Source organism: Thamnophis elegans, chromosome 5 (genome assembly GCF_009769535.1).
Source record: "Thamnophis elegans isolate rThaEle1 chromosome 5, rThaEle1.pri, whole genome shotgun sequence".
Lineage (NCBI taxonomy): Eukaryota > Metazoa > Chordata > Lepidosauria > Squamata > Colubridae > Thamnophis > Thamnophis elegans.
Window position 1 is genome coordinate 49,858,699 of NC_045545.1, and position 20,064 is coordinate 49,878,762.

General features: G+C 38.1%; 1 protein-coding gene across 1 annotated transcript; it reads left to right on the forward strand.

The window, feature by feature from the left end:
* The first annotated feature begins 3,507 nt into the window (after positions 1-3,507).
* SNRPC (small nuclear ribonucleoprotein polypeptide C) lies at positions 3,508-14,637 on the forward strand. Its single transcript, XM_032217207.1, has 6 exons — positions 3,508-3,581; positions 4,244-4,286; positions 4,668-4,776; positions 6,134-6,223; positions 8,029-8,133; positions 14,365-14,637. Exons 1-6 carry the CDS (start codon positions 3,574-3,576, stop codon positions 14,487-14,489), a joined length of 480 nt encoding a protein of 159 aa, XP_032073098.1. The 5' UTR covers positions 3,508-3,573; the 3' UTR covers positions 14,490-14,637.
* The last annotated feature ends 5,427 nt before the right edge of the window (positions 14,638-20,064 follow it).

The window sequence follows — 20,064 nt, forward strand, 5'->3', positions numbered from 1 at the left end:
ATGGCCTCTTTCTTCTTCCCCTTCTAACTCAGCCATTGGATTTTGTTGTTGTTTTGGTCATCATTAAAAAAAATGGAATAGAGTTACCACAAAAATGGCTAAGAAATTGGTTCAGATGACTTGCACCTCTTGTAATGAGTTGCACTTTGTGTTTCATGGCAGATATAAAAAACTGAATGACATTATAGACAAAGGAATATTCATATTTTGCATTTGATAAAATGAGACCACAACAGATAAAAGATTGATAATGGTTTTTAAAGTTTTAAATTTTATTTTCTATACAATATGAGAGTAACCATTTCCAATATTCAGCAAACCATCTATAAAACCTACTTCTACATCTGTTTACTGCCCATTCAAATTTTATTGGATATTAATAAGACTGTTTATTTTTATCACAGTGAAATTCTTAACTCTCCGAGATAGAAAAATAAAATACCCATTTAGTACTTATAGTAATTGATGGGGTTGAAACTGAAATAAGTTCCATTAAATTCAATCAAGATTTTTAATCCTAAATAAATGTGAAATTTTAGCAAGAATCTAGTAGTTAATTATAATCTAGGTTTGCCAAAAAGGAAAACCAACAGTTCATTAAAAAGAAAAAAAAATGGCAGTGCAATTCACAATATTCATCTAATTATTTGTAAATAAATGCAAAGTAAAAAAACCCAAAGTATAAATATATAAATGATTAAATAATTATGGAAATAAATAATTGTGATGAGCAATTGTGGAAGTTTATACTTTACGTATGAAGCAGCTCTCACTCAATTTTAATGACCAAATGCAATTTGCTCTATGTATTACTGTTATGTATGACTAATATCTATAAACCACTTGGAGTCCATTGAAATTGAAGCAGTGGATAAATTGTATAAAGAAAGGTATGCCATATTACCTACACTATATTGCCAAAAGTATTTGCTCACAACTGCTTCTGATTATGTGGATGGATGAGCGAATACTTTTGGCAATATAGTGCATTTCAAAGTAATTTATCTACTTGGTCATTAAAAAGCTAAATTGTCAACATTAAATAATTTCATGATTGATAATAAAAAGCTCATTCCAGGTAAATTATTTTATACAAGATAGGTATTTCATATTTGCATTATTTGACTGGAATTCTAGATATGTATATATTTGTATCATATACTCCACTATTTATTTCCTTGAACTCACACCAACAGACTCTAAGTGGCTTACAAAATCTAATGCAAATTTAAAACAATTAAAAACAGTCCAAACTAAAACAGTATAAAGCACGATGCAACTATCCCTCCTCAACACATTTACTCTACACCAAGGAACAAAACCAAGTTTTAAGGGCTTTTCAGAACCCCAAAAGAATTGGCGACATCAGAATTTCTGAAGGGATGCTGTTCCAGGGGATGGAACACCCCACGTCCTAAGGCACACTTGCTAAGTCCTGAGATGGTAACATTTAATAGAAGGGACTAGGTGCATACCCACTCTGTCCAAATGTATAGGAGTTATAAAGACCTACCACCTTAAAGCCAATGGAACTTAAATAGCAGCAGTGACACATGAGCACAAATATTGAATTTGCTGTAACTTGCAGATGGACTTCAAAGGCAGCTCCATGTATAGCACATTGAAAATACAAATATTATAAGAATTGTAACTATGTTACCTAATGCCAAGTCAACTAGCTGAGGCAGGCAGGGGGGAATTGACCTGGTTGCCTGCTGTCTAGTCTAAACAGTGAGATATGATTGTGGGGAAATGCAGTCATATTAATAATTTTCATTCATTATTGGGAGGAAAGCATAAGAAATAGCCCTAAGATTGGCTAGCTGAAAAGTCAGTATTTTGCCCATTATTTTTTTTTAAAAAAAGACTTATGGGACGATTTAGGATTTGCTCTACTCTCCTACTAGTATTGTGCAACTGTCAAATTTAGTTCATGCAAATTTTTTCTGAAATATGAAATATTGGTTAGAACAGTTCTTGAAGTTTTTGATCGTTAATACTTTAATCCATTCTATTTCTGCATTTCTGATTAATTCAGCTGATTTGATTCTCTCAGAAACTGATGCAACTGTTTATTCTATTCTGGATGACTTCTAGATGTTAATATTAAAAGTATATTACTGAAATATTAGCTTGGTTGGTTCAGCTTTTGTTTCTTTCTTTATCTGCCATTGAGTTGTGCACACTAATTGATTACATCTGCTTATTTCAGGTGTCTCACATTTTTACCCACTATATGGGTTACAGTTAAGACCATCAACCAACAGTTTACAGTTAGCTATTTTCCAAGGCATCCAAAGGCCAGCCAAGGAATAATAAATGGAGACTGATCAAGAAGAGATTCAACCTAGAAATAAGGAGAGATTTTCTGACAGTGAGAGCAATCAACCAATGGAACAACTTGCCTTCTGAAGTTGTGGGAGCTTTATCATTGGAAGCTTTCAAGAAGAGACTGGACTGCCATCTGTCAGAAATGGTGTAGGACAGGGGTTGGCAACCTTAAACACTCAAAGAGCCACAAAGGTCCTAACTGGAAGTCCCCCCCCCCCTTGTTCAATTCTGGAGCCGACCGGAAATCCTGCTCCCCCACCATAGTCTCCTCTTAGTGCGGCATCCTTTTTCCTCTACCTATCCTAACCGAAAGCCCTATCAATTGTGGAGCTGACCAGAAAACCTGTCCCTTGCCATAGAGTCTCTTCCTGGTGCGCCCTGCTCCCCACTCAACCGGAAGCTCCTCTCAAAATTGTGGTGCCGATTGGTGACAGGGAATCTCAGCAGAGGGATGAAAGAGCCAAATGCGGCTCCAGAGCTGCAGGTTGCTGACCCTGGTGTAGGGTCTCCTGCTTGGGTGGGGGTTGGACTAGATGACCTACAAGGTCCCTTCCAACTGTGTTAATCTGTTAAAAGTTGCCTATGCAAATTTATGTTCCTACACTGAAATCACAACTAAGATATTGCATCAATCAATATGTCTATTACTGGCAAAAACCTGTAAACAATAGTGATAGGCAAAAAAGAGCAAAACCTGTTATTTCTATACTTAGGAAAATATTTACACCCCCAAGTGCCAATTGATTGATGTATGAACAACCGATCTGATACAACTTCTCAGTCTCAAAGCCCTATTATAGTAAGGTCAAATGCTATAGTCCTTTCTTCCGTAATCCCTCCCCGCCCCATTCCTTTATACTGTGAACCAGCTGTACTCCAAAATGATTGAGCCACAATTCTTACATAATCCCGAATTATTGATTTCCTGCGAATAAAGTCAAGTGAATTTGAAAAATTGAAAATTGGAGCACGAAGCAGAAACCTCTCTAATCTATAAAACGTCAACATACATCATTTATATTATAACGATAGTTACAATCGCTGAGCACGTTCCACCTGCGGCAAAGTTTCTGCCAAGGAGGAAACTCTTTGTACAAGCCGACAGAGTCTTACCGAGAGAAATGCTTAACGCTTACCGGAAGTGCTGTTTATGTATGTTAAAAAAAAAACCAAGTCGCGCAACAAAAACGTCATTTCCTATAAACGTTTGCGGGAATCGGAACCGCATCGCCTGGAGTCAACATGCCTAAGTGAGTGAGCTGGGTAGATCTGAGATGAAAATGCAGGACGGCTGGGTGGGAGAATGTGTTCTGAAAAAAGAAGATTCTGTAATACGAATAAGCGTCTCTTATTTCTTGGCTAAATGGATTTCTATTTGAACATGGCTTTAGGTTTTCCTCCAATATTTGCGGTTGATGTTTCTCCCCTTTTTTTAGCTTTTTGCATTATCAGGAATATAAATTTCCTTGACTGCTAAGTGCATTAGATACTAACAGCAGCCTCTTTCCATTTTGGCTATTGCTGAAATGAATTGTGTATGATTGATGTTTTCAGAATCAGGAATTGGGTCTAAGATTGCTAGATCCTGGCTGTTAAAACTGCTGATCCTAACTGATACATTTTATTGTGTGATCATTTATATACAAACATAAGACACATTTTTTCTCCCAATTTTATCGCTAGGAGTGTTAAACTGTTACAGATAATTGATGGACATATAGTTTTAGTAATATATTTGAAGTAGATGCAATTGAACATTTAAGATTTTTTGAAGCAAAATATGCTTTTGCTACAAAAGCAAAGAATTAAATTGGTAGGCTTACTGAAATATGTTAACCATTTTCTAACACGTGTTAAAGAATCTAGTAGCAAATTATTCCTACTTCCTATGAATATTTGTTTTGCCTTTCAGGTTTTATTGTGATTACTGTGATACTTATCTCACCCATGACTCTGTAAGTAGAAATTTTAACAGTGTTATGATCAGAAATTTAAAATTATTTTTCCATTCAATTATTAGTTCTGATTATATTCCTAAATTAAGAATTGGAGTTTAAAACTGATTATTTAATGTGTTTGTAGGCAGGTGTAAAGAAATGATGAGAAGGAATGTGTTTAGATACTCATGCTTCAACTATTTAAATATGTGTTTAATTGCAGTTATAATTAAAGCAACGATAAAGAAATGGACTTGTGTAACATAAATGCAAATTTTAAAGGCTGTGAGAATTTATTGGGAAGCTATTTTTGTGACCAGATATATGCATTGCAGATAAATTTTGGGTTTGTAAGTATAATCAGTGCTTGGACAGTAATGGGGTGTTCTTTTCTTCCAGCCATCTGTGAGGAAAACCCATTGCAGTGGTAGGAAACATAAAGAGAATGTGAAAGATTACTATCAAAAATGGATGGAAGAACAAGCACAGAGCCTGATAGATAAAACAAGTAAGTCTTATTTCAAGTATTGTTTTGTATTTCTCAGTCCTGAAGTTCTGGTATGAAGTACAGACACTGTTTTGTTCTATAAACTGGTGGACAACGTATGGCAGACATAAATGTGGTCTATAAGGAATAGGCCCAAATTAAGTGCTGGGGAAAATTGGCAAAAGAAATCTAAACTTTGAAAATAGGCTGGATCTAGTTGAGGAGTGCTGAGAAATAAGTGTATTTATTTATTAACTTTTATTTGCAACAAGTCTGCAGAGATTCTCAGCCATCCAGGTCATGATTGTCCCAAAGATGCTTTTTCAGGAGGCAACTGGACTTTGTTTTTTTTTTCTTTGAAAATATTTTGCAACTTTAGCTCTGACAGGGTCATTTGCATCCCTTTAGTTGGTCACTGAAGCACTTGAAGGTTTATCTGTGTCCTTAGGATCACCTGAGTAATGCTTCTGGTTCCTGTAGTCTGCAATTTGCCACCCACTCCAATGGATTCTCATTGGATTCCCATGATAAAAGAATTTAGATAGTAATTTGGATTCTTGCCACTTCCTCCATTAGAAACTCTCCTTACTGGTCATGTAATCCAGAACTTTAAGGGGTTTTGGAAAGAATTTCAGAAGCAATGTTCTAAATGCTTTCTTGGGATTAGTGTCTATAGAAAATCCATGTCTTCCTCAGCTTCCTGTACTAGAAACAGATTCTAAAAGTTTATAGCCCATGCTGGATAGAAATAACTGCTCTATTTTGGTGGAAAAAATTGAAGCATATTCTAAATTCCTAAAAGAAAACCCTTGATATAGTCAGTATTTCATAAGAAATATTAATCTTTGTACAGAACTGATATGATTGTTTATTTTAAAATATTTAGAAAATTATTTTTAATTTGAAATTTTCTGAACACATTGGTACCTTGTTTGAGGTTTTGAAAAGCAACTGTTTTTTATTCGGTCACTGCTTTCAGTTTGTTCATGAATATTCTACATGGAAGTTGTGTTCATTGCAACTTGCTAGTAAATATACTGTATTTAGGATTTCAGACTTAGCTGGGAATAACAGAATTTGTATCAACGCACAAATTGCAGAAAAAGTGGAAGCTTGGAAAACGTGTTTGTGTGTTATATGGTTATGTCTTATTTTTATACTTGAAAATCACTTAAAATTGATATATTTTATAGAATTTTATTTTGAAATTAAATATTTTCACTAAGAAATAAATCCAGACAATTGTATACCTTAATAAGGTGGATTATTAGAAACTTTACAGAATTGCACTGTATATGTTGTACAATAATTGGAAAATATGTTTTCAGTAGTCTGTTAATTAATACTTATATCGTTCAATTTTTCCCCATTAATACAGCGGCTGCATTTCAGCAAGGCAAAATCCCACCTACCCCGTTCTCTGCTCCACCTCCTGGGGGAGCAATGATACCACCACCGCCTAATATCCGTATGTATAAATATTGTTACTTTATTTCTGATAAATCTATTATATAAAAATCTAAGAGAGAATACTATATTATTTTATTGTACCGTATATACTCGAGTATAGGCCGACCCGAATATAAGCCGAGGCACCTAATTTTACCACAAAAAACTGGAAAAGTTATTGACTCGAGTATAAGCCTAGGGTGGGAAATGCAGCAGCTACCGGTAAATTTCAAAAATAAAAATAGATACCAATAATGTTTTTGAATATTTATTTCAAAGAAAAACAGTAAACTAGTGGTGTATTCAATGAAATACTTCACTCACCTCATGATGCTGATGTCCCGCTGTGATGATGATGTCCCGTGCAGCCGCGGGAGCGATGTCCCGCCTCCTATGACACACGGCACAGTGATTCCTATCATTGGATCACTGTACCAGAGGAGGTGGGACATCGCTATGTGGCTGCTTGCCATAACAAGGAGGAGGTGGGACATCATTGCAGAGTGGCAGGAGGGGGAGGAAGGGGAATCGTAAGACAGCCCTGCATTACATTAGAATGTGAGGAGGGGGGATGGTGCGCTGCGCGCTGCGCGGCAAACTGACACAGAAGGAGGGGAAACTCACAGGGGCACCGGGCCATTCACGAGTGTCACCCAGCGGCATGGCCCCGCCCCCTTTTCTCCTCCATTTCGGGCAAATTTTTCACTGACTCGAGTATAAGCCGAGGCGGCTTTTTTCAGCCCAAAAAGTAGGCTGAAAAACTAGGCTTATACTCGAGTATATACAGTAATATTAGTTGGTTATTCATTTTAAAGAGTATTGACTGTTCCTAATAAGTTATGATCCAATAGGCATTTGCTATTTGTACATAGAGGTACGCTGTGGCTCAATGGCTAAGACGCTGAACTTGCCAATCAGAAAGGTCAGCAGTTCGGCTATTCGAATCCCTAGTGCGCATAACGGAGTGAGCTCCCATTACTTATCCCAGCTTCTGCCAACCTAGCAGTTTGAAACATGTAAAAATGCAAGTAGAAAAATAGGGACCACTTTTGGTGGAAAAGTAACAGCCAGTAACAGCTGGCTCTTCGGCTTTGAAATGAAAATGAGCACCGCCCCCTAGAGTCGTGAACGACTAGCACATATGTGCGAGGGGAATTTACTGATTTCACACAGGTTCTTACTTGTTTCTTATACTGTCTTGTTGGAGGTGTTTTTGTGGCTGATTTCCTGCAGAAGTCTTGTTATGTCAAGCAACCATATAGATCCATCAGTCTACAGTAGGGGTGTCAAACTCAAGGCCTGCGGGCCAGATCCGGCTGACAGGGTGCTTAGATCTGGCCTGCAGGGCCGCCCTGGAAACAGCAAAGGACTGGCCCACGGTGTCTCTGTCAGCAAAAAATGGAGCTCCATTTTTACTGGCAGAGGGCTGCAGGAAGTTGTTGCATCCGAAAATGGAGCTGGAGATAATTGATCCCCTCCAGCCTCATCCAGGTCACCAAAAGAGCCCTTGACACAAATGACATTGAACTGGCCACGTCCACCCTGGTCACACTCATCCACCCCCCAAGGTCAAACACAACCCTGATGCGGCCCTTAACGAAATCAAGTTTGACACCCCTTCTCTATAGTATTACTATTTGTACATAAATTCCCCCCTCCTTTGGATTGTGAGCCGCCCTGAGTCCCCCCAGGGAAAAGGGCGGCATACAAATAAACACAAATAAAATAAAAAAAACTTTAACACAACTAAAATGTTTTTACATTTTGAGATATTGGATTGATATATAAGACTCATTGATATATTTGTGTTTTTCTATATTTTAGCTGGTCCTCCACGGCCTGGTATGATGCCAGCACCCCATATGGGTGGACCGCCAATGATGCCAATGATGGGACCACCTCCTCCAGGAATGATGCCAGTTGGACCTGGTAGGTTATAGATTGAATAAATGCTTCCTATTGTAAAGATGTGTATGGTAAAAGACTAGCTGCTGTACATTATATCCTTTTTCTGGAACAGCAAATCTGCATATTAAAAGGTGGCTAGTGACATTTATCAAGGATCAAGATTTGGACTATGCCATAGCAAGGAAAAATCTTTAGAAGTGGTATATTGTGTGTTGTCACAAGAAATTCCCATGAAAAAACAGGACTGTGCCAGTACCATTGTAGAAGGATGACCTAAAATGTTTAGGAATAAAGATTAGCCCTTATCATTACTGCACAGGGAAACTCCCGGTAAGTCTTTTCTAGAATTTCCAGACATCTTTAGTTTGGAGTTACTTTACTAGCTTCTCTCACTGATCAAATATATAATGTATATATTGCATCCACCACCTGCAAGACTGGTGAACATGTTTAGTAGCCTGTCTGCTAAGTGTTGGAAATGCAGTCACTCCTAGGTGGTGGATGTGTAGTAAAGCAAGAGATTATTGGGAGAAAATACAAAACTGTCTGGAAATGATAATCAAACTGAATATTGAGTTGAAACCAAAAACATGTCTCCTAAGTGTACTACCGGAGAGCTATGATAAAGGGACCACATTTTTACACACACTGACAGTAGCAAGGATCATATATGCTAAATATTGGAAAAATGTGAATACTCCACCAGAGGAGTCTGTAATTCGAAAACATTTTGACTGTGCCAAAATGATTAGATTCACCTTTAAAATTAAAAATCAAGAAGATACAGAATATAATATGATTTGGAATAAATTCTATGAATGGATAGAAAAAAAGAGGTAGGAATTAGAGAAAAGTAAGATCATAAATGTTAGTACTGAAAATAAAGTAAATAATTACAATACTCTAATGTAAGAAGAAACTTAGCTAAAATGTTTTTGGTTATATTACTACTATTGTTACTATATCATTATTACTGTTATTAGCTTGTATGTCAATGTTTAACCACTCTTCTTTTTTGATTTTTATTTGTAAATGCTTTACCCTGACAATGCACTGTTTTTCAAAAATAGTGTTTATGAATAAAATTTATACATACATACATACATACATACATACATACATACATACATACATACATTGTATATAGGTTTACAGAAGGAAGAAAATATAGCCTAAAACTATATATGATACTTTATTTCCTTGCTTCCTCCCCTTAGCCTTGTTTTGCTGTATTTCATTTGAGACTCTAAAATAGACAATACACTTATTTGTAGTGTGCTTTTCTTACTCTGAAGAGGTTGGGATTTTTCTTCTTTCATGCTCTGGTGTAGATCATTGCCAGGCCTTCTGAGCAAATAAAGATGCAATAACTAAAGTGACCAGATTTTAAAAATGGTAAAGCGGGACACCATTGGCGGGCGGGGTGGGGCGTGGGGGTGTGTGTTCTTGATTAAAACTTTTGCCACCAGGCGCTGAGGTGAAGCCGCCAAAGTTCCCGCCCATGGCAGCAGCGGTGCTTCCTCCCCCTCCGCTCGGAGCACCTGAGCTGGGCACCGCGTTACCCCTGCCCCCTCCGCCGCCGCCGTGCTTTTGAGGAGCCATCGGACCTTTTTTCCTGCTCCTGCCCCTCCGCCGCCTTCCTACTGGCTCCCGTGGCCTCAAGGCTCCTCAAAAGCACGGTGGGGGCTTTGGCGGCTTCACCTCAGCAAATCCGGCGGTGCTGTTAGAGGAGGAGGAGGCAGCAGCAGTTAGTCCGGTGGTGGCGGGGGCTTACCGTCAGTCCAGTCGCCCCGTGCTTATCACAACAAATCACAGTGGCTGCGCGGGAGTTAAAAAGTGCTGCGCGGTGTTTTCTTGCCTTGGGAACAGTGGTCCCGCGGGGGAGTCTCCGGCCGCTGCGCTCACCTCGCCCGCCGGCCTCCGAAGTGCGCAAGGGATGCTTGGAGAAAGGCTCTGCTTCCAGACCCCGCTGAGGGCCACACACACAGCTGGCTCTTTTTGGAGAGGTGGAGGCTTTCCAATGGCTTGTCCGGGTGAAAGTGGGGCTGGAAAGGTGAGCCGCTCCCCCCCATCCGCCCGCTCACTCGCTACACCCCGCCCATGCGAGCGGCAGCGGATGGGCGGGGGAACGAATGAGCGGCTCACTCGCTCCCTGCCCATCCGCCCGCTCACTTGCTACACCCAGCCCATGCGAGCGGCAGCGGATGGGCGGGGGAATGAATGAGCGGCTCACTCGCTCCCCGCCCATCCGCCCGCTCACTTGCTACACCCAGCCCATGCAAGCGGCAGCGGATGGGCGGGGGAATGAATGAGCGGCTCACTCGCTCCCCGCCCATCCGCCCGCTCACTCGCTACACCCAGCCCATGCGAGCGGCAGCGGATGGGCGGGGGAACGAATGAGCGGCTTACTCGCTTCCCGCCCATCCGCCCGCTCACTCGCTACAGTACCCCGCCCATGCAAGCGGCAGCGGATGGGCGGGGGAGCGAGTGAGAAGGCGCCAAAATTAAAGCAGGATATTTTGAGAATGCCCCGGGACGCGGGGAAAATTATGAAAAGGCGTGGCTGTCCCGCCAAATGCGGGACGTCTGGTCACCCTACAATAAACTCTTTAGAAGAATTTGTTTTATTTCAGAACAATTTGGCTAGACTACTAATATCAAAATAGAGCATATAGAAAAACCACGAGGCAATTGTAGTGGAGCAACTGTGTGCAATTTTTATTAAGAGAATAGAAGTGTAAAAAGTACAAGAAAAAGATGAAAGAAGTAAGAATATAATAAAAAGAAACATATAAAGAAGCAACTTCTGATCTTTATCACAACAAGTAAATACATTTAATGAATCTAGACCCTCCTGTAAGGTTACAGATTTTCATTTCTCCATCCTGTATTCTATTTCTCATCTATAAACAAATCCATACAAAAATCATATTTTCAGTCCTTGTGTCAGAGGAATGTCCATAAGGAGTTGCTAGAACAAGGTAACTTGTTTTACCTTTCTTTTTCAAATAAATCAACTTTCTATTCCTTTCCATCAAATAGTTTTAATCTGTAGTTCATTTCAGTATGGCATACTATGGATTTGATTTCTCTTTATTTCTTTGTCCCATTGAGCAGAGTTCTTCAAGGCTTTAACAAGCCTCTTTTGTAAATTCAATGGGAAAAATTATCCAGGCCACTCTATTTGTTTGTCATTTGTTTTTCCTTTTTATATTTTAAAACCTTGGTCAATTTTATTTGTAGATCCAGTGAAACATCCTTTTCTTGGCCTGTCAGTTGTAAATCTATTTTTGCTACCTTCTCTGTTTTGTCAGATAAAATTGGTTCTGTCATTTCTTCAATAACACCTTTTAAGCATAGTCTATCCATAGAAACAAACATTGCTATTGACATAGTTGATATTGAGGCTACTATTTTCTGATACCATTTTTCAAAATCTTCAGTATTTTTGTTATAATGCTTTACACCATATTATATAATTGTACATTTTTCTTCTAAGAACTTTAGTCCCCTCTAGTGTCCAGTTTTTGAAATTGTGAAATTGTCTGTTATGTTTTGTAAAAATCAAAACAATCTATTTCCCACAAATTATTTGTTCTTCATAATTAATTCCAGTATCTTATTGTATAAGTTTCAGTATTCCAATTTTATCTGGACCCTTAGTCCATTTATAAGATCAAAATAATTAGGTTTTCGCTGGTTATTTCAGATTATTTAAATTCTTAAACTTATGATTAAATTTTTCTTTCAGGATTGAAGGCAGACTTACCCAACATTTTCCAACTTGTTCCGAAGGTCTATAATAACTTAAAAGTACTCAATGAACATTTTCTGAAAGTGATTAGAAAAGTGAGATTTATGAATTTAGTGCTATTTAAAAGCCTTATCCCGCTAGTGAGTAAGATTACTGACCCCATCATCTTAAAGGGCTCAAACCTGAAGAAAACCATTGTCCTTGTGTTGAGCAGCCATCTGAGCACATATGGATGATCTTTTATCTTCTCCTTAACCAGGGAGTTTACTCACTGATTTCTTGGTCTTTGCCACAGTCATCAGCTCTACTTTCACAGAGCCGTTTTCTGTTTGCCATGCCTTTCCTGGAAGAGAGGAGTGGAGCACTTGCTCTGACTTCGACTTAAGGATCATGACACTTGTATAATTGCAGTGTGCTAGCCAAGCTGTGGTTTGGCCATTGCATTTTTGGTCCGGTATGGGTACTCGGTTACCTCCTCTTTTGTTTCTTTATTCTTTTTTAAAGTTAGAATTTATCATGAACTCTGAAACTCTAAAATCCCTTGGTGGAATTTGAAGTAATTTACAAAGTGTCTTACTCTAAAGGGGGGGGCGGGGATAGCAATTTGAAATTATAAGGTTTTCTGCCCCATCATGGCTGATGATACTTTTACGGCAGATTTAAAACTGAACAATTGCTTCACAAAGACAGGAGGCTTTTGCTACTTTTTTTTGGGGGGGGGGAATAGAATTAGTTACAGTAGTTTGTCCTAACTTTTTAAAGTCCCTTGATCCCTCTTCACTTTCAGAGCTTTTGCTATCAATTCAGTTACTTACCTATTAACATCCTCCTTTTTCCACCCTTTTCAGTGAGAATGAGAAGAAAATGGCCTGATTAAATCTCTGTGTTTAAAAACTTTCTCAATGCTTCCATAGCCTTTTCTATGTTTATATTGCAAGATGTACTTCCCTCTGGGTCTTCTGCCATCCTTTCCAGGTTTAAGGCTTCCCTGGAGTCTCCATGTAGTTATCTCCCTCTGTCGTATAGAAGGTAGATAGGATAACCTTGATGAACAAAAGGAAGTCTCACTATCGAGGAAAGAATCAGATAAATGTGGTTTGAGACCATATCAAGAAAGATTTGTGAAACACCGCAGAGTCTCCCTCCTGCCCTCAATTCACATGAAGATAAAAGAGGGAAGAGGAGAAGCACATTCAGACTTGCAATATTCTATTACAATAGTTATGATAATTTTACTAGTAATAAAGTAACTTTTACACAGTGTCTGTTTTATTAATCTGGTCTATCCTGGAGTTTGGAGTGAAGCACTTCCCTCTTTTTAGTTCTTTGCTTCTCTTAGGAAAGTTTCCAGGTGATACCTTCACCCTTCCCCTCTCTCTGAAGCCAGAAAATCACAACTCACTGCAACATCCCAGCATGCTCACAGCAATTTCTCTCTCTCCAGACACCCAATTTCCTGTACAATTACCCTAAAAGAACCTACTGTCCAATGCATCAGAATGATACAGGCTCAAATGTGACAATGTTGTTTCTCAAACCAAGAGCATTTTCCCCAGTAACCAAGGAGATGAGTTTCCCTCCTGGGCTTTAGAACACCAACAGCTGTATATTAGGTTTAGCCAGTGAGAATTCTGTTTCCATCTGTCCCACAACAGTCCTGCCTAGCAGCCAGGGCAGGATTTCTGCTTTCATGGCAACACGGCTCCCGTGTTTTCCCTCCGCTCTGCTGAATCACACCAGTGCAGCAGCACCTAACGTGGCCATAAAAGCCATACGCCACATTTATGGATACGTATAACAGTACTGTAGTTCTATTGCTTTTTCCATCTCTCATTCCTTTTCCAATGCAGAAACTGCTACCCTCTTTCTGGTGAGCAGGGGAGGAGGAGGAAAATTCAGGCATCTGTGATACCTTGCTTTACTGTAGCCTTGTAGTCTACTATAATATATGGTAGTTGCAATTCTGAGAGTTTGAGAGCATTATCAGGATTATGGAAGACATTCAATCTAGAGACTTTTTTTTTTTTTAAAAAAGAATAATTACCATAATTTAAATATATGTGTAATATAGTATTTTGGGCCCATATATCTTCTCTGTTAAAAAGGGTTCCATTCATAGAACATTGCTTTCTTTTTTAATTTCCTATGAAGTGCTCTATATTTGCACTGAAAAAATCTTTTGTAGACCTTAAGAATAGTATACAATAGAATACAAGTGGCCACAGACAGAGAGAAATAGTATTTGAATGAACAGATAAATGTGCATCTTTGTGCAAGAATATGAAACAATATGTTGGTTCTGCAAAGATTTATAAGATCTTGGAAACCACTTTTAAAATTTTCTTGGAATTTGTTTTTGTGTTGCAAAATGTAAAGAAAACACAAAGTGCTCCACAGAAATTGAAAGATCCCTTTTATCAAAATTTGATAAACATTGTGACATATTGGCCTATAAATTCGTGGTATTCTTTTATATTATGTTTTCTTTGCTTTTATAGCTCCAGGAATGAGGCCACCTATGGGAGGACATATGCCAATGATGCCAGGGCCACCAATGATGAGACCTCCATCCAGACCCATGATGGTACCAGCCAGACCGGGAATGGCTCGCCCAGACAGATAAAGTGGAATTGGACCTACTATTCCTTTTTTTTTAATGTATGCCTTTCTGTTAAGCTGTGGAAGTTGCATTGCCCAAATTGGCAACAATCTTTTTTTTTTCATTTACAATCTAAAATTGGGGGATGAGATGGAGCCGGGGGGGGGGGGGGGGGGGCATAAATATTGAACAAAGGCTTTGTAGCATTTCCCAAATAATTTTTCACGTTTGTTGTTAGAATAAAATATTGATAATTGCTTTCTCATATTTTCTGTGCTGAAACTAGAATCATCATCGTTTAACGACACCATAATCCTTTGCAGGGTGGATTCTGGGCAACCGAATGGAGCTAGCAGAGTGTTTACTGGCCAGATGCCCTTCCTTTGTTCAGCAAATATATTCTCATTGTGCCCAGAGAGAGAAATATCTGGCTCTACCTAGGATTGAACTCACAGCCTCCTGATTGTGAGGCAAGAGCTCCACCTCTAGGCAACCACACCATTCCTGTGTGCTGAAACTAGAATGATTCCATTACAATAGTAATAATTTAAGGTGGTATGCTTCTTCCCAAAAACAACATTGCTCATGGTGGGTGGTCCCTTCCATACCTTTCAAACTTGCATAGGCACTCTATTATTAACACTTAATTCCTAACTTGCTCTCATACTTTTATCACTCTAAACCTTAGAGCAGGAGTGTCAAACTCATGGCATCACATGACATATCGGAACTTTTCCCCCCTTTGCTAAACTGGGCGGGGGCAGAGCCAGAAGATGACGCATCTGGCCCGTAGGCCATGAGTTTGACACCCCTGCTCTAAACTAAGTGATGAGGTCTAGGATATTCCCTTCACCCTACACCTAACCACTCTGATCATTGTTCTATAACAATCTGTTTTGAAGGCTTCCTTCCACACTGTGTTTAGAATATTACTGTGAAACTACTACTAGTTGTGAGTGGGATAGGAAAAAAGGAGACCAAATTAAACTTTCTACTCCTTAGTCTGCATACCAAAGAATAGTTTGCACAATTTGAGATGCAAGTGATTTTGCATCTTGTTGCATCTTGATACTTGTTACATTGGGTGGAATGAAGCTGATAATCAGTATTCAGGATGGGTTCTTACTGGTACATATTTCAGCAACCACATGAATGTCTTGTAATTTAGAAACCCCTTCATAAACTTTCTCTTTCAGGATTGCCACCTGATGTGTTAAAGTAAGTAGAAGCTGGCAGGAGTAGTGCCAGGATTATTGTTGCTAAACAACATGGCCATGTGATGATGTGCTTTACAACCAAATTGCTTAGTGACAGAAATTTTGGACTCAATTACTGCCATTAAGTTAGGGCTATCTGTAATCTTATTTTACAAGAACAAATGCATTTGAAACTTGAGAAGTTTAAATTAATGAAATTGCTGATTTCGGGGAGGCATGGTAAACTGAAGATGTCTCTGTGAAAGCAGAGCTGACAACTACAGCAAATATTGAAGAACTGGTGAATAGGCTGATTCTTCTGAACCTCTCTGGATAGGGAGAGCAGGGAAGTTGCCCAAATGTGCTCCAGACAGCTGCTTTTCATAAGGTGACTATAGAATAACTGTCTTGCACAAGTTTGAGCATTAGGAAACAAAGGAACTGCAGCAGAGTTTTTAAAGGACAGTAAGTTTGCAACACTTGAAAATTATTAACCATCTAAATGCTATTAGGGACCTTTGTAACTACACATCTGAAAAATCACTGAGTAATTTAATTTTAACATTGAACAATGAAAAATTAATCATAAGCTTAAGAACATAGAATTTGGAATAAACAGCAAAAAGCTAAGATTTAAGAAAGTTATACATGGATTAAGGGTACAATTAATTTTGGAATAATTGACTTACTATAAGATTTTGGACTTAGCTATAAAAAAGAAATAGCTTCTTGTAAGAACCAGAGTTATTTTAGCTATCTTGGCTCATAATTAAGATGAGATGTTTTTTAGAAACTGGACACTAGAGGAAACTAAAGATTTTAAGTAGAAGGGAAATAAATACAAGCCTGCCTTTGGTGTCAGTTAACTGGCACTTACAAAATGACATGAAACTGCATTAGAAATACTAAAGGAGATCTTTGAAGAATGGAGCAAGAAATTTGTAGCTACAATATAAACAGTGTCAATAATGATGTCTGATCACATGAATAGATTAAGTCCACAAGATGCTGCTGAGGAAACAATAGATGAGCAAAAATTTGTCTTACAAAACAAAGTGTCTATAGTAGAACTACAAATAACAGGCAAAGAAAAATGACCTTTTCTTACCTGGATCTACAAGAGGCTTCTTAAACTCATAAAGAATGTGTGTGATGGAATAAAGAAGAATTGAACAAAAACCAAATCCCACAACAATTTGAATAAGCGCTGAAAATTAAATCTTAATAATAAAAGGAAGTTGTAAAAATGATCTATTGGATCAAAATTAAAATAGACACCTCCCCCCCCTTTTTTTTTTGCAAGGTTCTGCAAACCATTTATAGGCTTTTTGCTGACACCAGAATTGAAAAATTGATATTTTATGGGTTTGATTATAAATAAGGGATGGACTTAGGCCATGATGGCAAACCTATGGCATGTGTGCCAGAAGTGGCACGCAGAACCATATCTCTGGGCAAATCAGCTGTCACCTGTTGCTCTTCTGGGTTCTGGCATGCACATGCATGCCAGCCAGCTGGTCTTCACATGCTTGGGAGCACCGGAAACTGGAAGAGAAGCTACTTGGCATGCATGTGTGCACCGGGAAGCTGAGCATTAGGTTGCCAGCACATGCATGCAGGCTGGCCAGCTGGTCTTATATACAAAAAAGAAAGAAAAAACTTCAATGTGCTGAAGCAGAAATTTATGTATTCAAAATTGGATATTTTAGGTGTAAATAAACATAAATTAGAATGGGCCACTTTAAATCAGATGACTACATAATATACTAGGATATGAACTGATGGAATGGCAAGGATATGAACTGATGGAATGGCAAGTAAAATTAACAAGAGCATAACTGTGTGTGGTTGACTACTAGAATCATGAAACCTGGAAACAATAACTCACACTCATTTAAAATCATGCTCTACTTTGATAGGCACAAGCAAATAATCATGGCAAAGCTCTAATAAATAAAGCAAATACTGTACGAAATTCTTTAAAAACAGAATTATAGAAAGCCAGAAAATCAATGGAGAAATAATATTTATTCAGGAAAAAAATTACTAAAAAAGTAGAACAAATAATACAGGACTGGCTGTGTCATATGATTGCAAATATATTTTAAGCTATTGAAATATGATATGTAAAATGTACATTTTTAAAATTAAAATAAGTAAATACATGTAATAGGCTAGCAACAAAATAGGAAAGCACTAGAGCAACGAAACTGTTTAAAACTGCAAAAGAATAGGCACTTTAGAGGTTTAGCAGCTGTGTGCCAACAGATATGGAGAAATATGTGGCCTACAGATTTGAAAATACTGAGGTGGGAAGAAAAGGAGGAGGGGGAGACATAAGGGAATGTGCAAATTGCACTGTCATTATGCAAGAAGCATTTTGATAACATCTTATAAAAACAAGAATTAGAGTCATACATAGCTCCAAGGTCAACTGTCAAATGAATGCCAAGTGAATGGGTACTTTTCAGAAAATATAAATAGATGTGATCAAATAGTTAATATAAGATGAATAAGGAGAGGTTGGGAATATAGAATGGCAGCTTATCTCTGATAATTGATTATGGTAAGGACTTGATTGTGTAAATCCTGTCAAATGTGTGATAGATGTACCAGAACATAAAATTACTCTTCTGAAAGACTTACAATAAATAAGAAACTATAGTAAAGCCAGTGTCTGAAGGAACATGGCAGTTGGGAATAGGAAAGAGAATAACAACAATGCATACCCATTTAATATAATGAATACTTTATAAGAATAACAGAATTGAAAGAGATGATAGCTGGAATTAAAACAGGAATCAAAATTCTAATAATTTGAAATATAGAGGATTGGATATAATTCAATCTTGTTAGATGACAATAAATAATTATTAAAAGGTTGGTTATGAAAGTAAAAATGGAATGTGAAAAATGTGAAATTAAAACAAAACAAGATAATAACCAGTATTAAAACCAGAGGAATTTAATGTTGGCAATTAAAATAGTACAAAAGTTTTTGTTGTTGTTGTTTGGTTCAAGAATAAAGAAAGAAACTATGGTGTGTAAAGGAAATAAAAAGGGCGTTAATCTTGGGAAGGAAGCCAAAGCATATTTACACAAAATTAAGGCACATAAAGATATATCTATGAAAGTTATATATTTAATATGTTTATCGAAGACTACAGGAGTGAAAGCTCGACACTAGACAAAGAGCAAGACAATAGTTGTCTTCTAAATATCAATCCAGCAGGAGTTAATAAGAGAAAAACCAATAAACAGTCCAGATTGAATATCGTAAATACTAATTGTCCCTTTGAAGTAATGATGAGCACACAAAACTGACATACTTGAGCACATTGTGCAAGTGGGTAATGGATTTTAAAGGAGGACAGTTCTATTTGGCAAGATTGGAGGAAGTAATATCTGGCTTAGAAGACTTCCATAAGGCTCTCCCACTGCTTAATAGCTCTCCCAGGGAATTCTCATAGTTAATTCATAGTCTGGGGTTCTCTCTATAAAGCTTTCACTCATTAGTTCTTTTCTTATCCTTAGGTGCTATGGAGAATAAATCCATATCCTCTGCGATATCCCTTCATGTATTGGAGGAATGTTATCATGTCTTCTGTTCCATAAACTAAACATGTCAAGTTCCCTTAACTACTGTTTGTAGGATTTTAGACTCCAAGTCTCTTATTGTACTCGCTTGTCTTCTCTGCACTCGTTTTAGTTCCTTAGTGTCCTTTTTGGATTGTGGCAATCAGAACTGGACACAGTATTCCAGGTACACTTGGACCAGTGCAGCATATATATATATCTGTTGCTACAGCCCCAAACTGCATTTTGGCAACTGCAGCACAATTCTTAATCTGTGGTTTACCAAACTTCCCATTCCTTCTTGCAATTACTACTACGAAGCCTAACATGTACCTGTGCATCTGTTTTTTCCTTGCCTAAGGACAGAACATTACATTTCTCAACATTGAACATTTGGCTGGATAGGGCCCAATATTCATGTCTATTGTGTCCATCTTCAATTCAAATTCAATTCAATTCAAAAGTCCTGAAGACTAAAACATATGAAGAATGGTTATAGGAACCGGGTATGGCCAATCTGGAGAAAAGAAAGGCTGCGGGTAACATAATAGCAGTGTTCCCTTTGTGGGGCTGCAATAAAGAAAAAGGGGGTCGACTCATCCAAAGCACCAGAATGCAAGACAAGAAACAATGGATGGAAACTATTCAAGGAGAGAAGCAACCTGGAATTAAGGAGAAATTTCATAACAGTGAGAACAATTAACCAGTGGGGAAAGCTTGTCTTCAGAAGTTGTGAGTGCTTCATCACTAGATGTTTTTAAGAAAAGACTGGACAGCCACTGTCTGAAATGGGTCTCCTGCTTGAGCAGGGGGTTAAACTAGAAGAT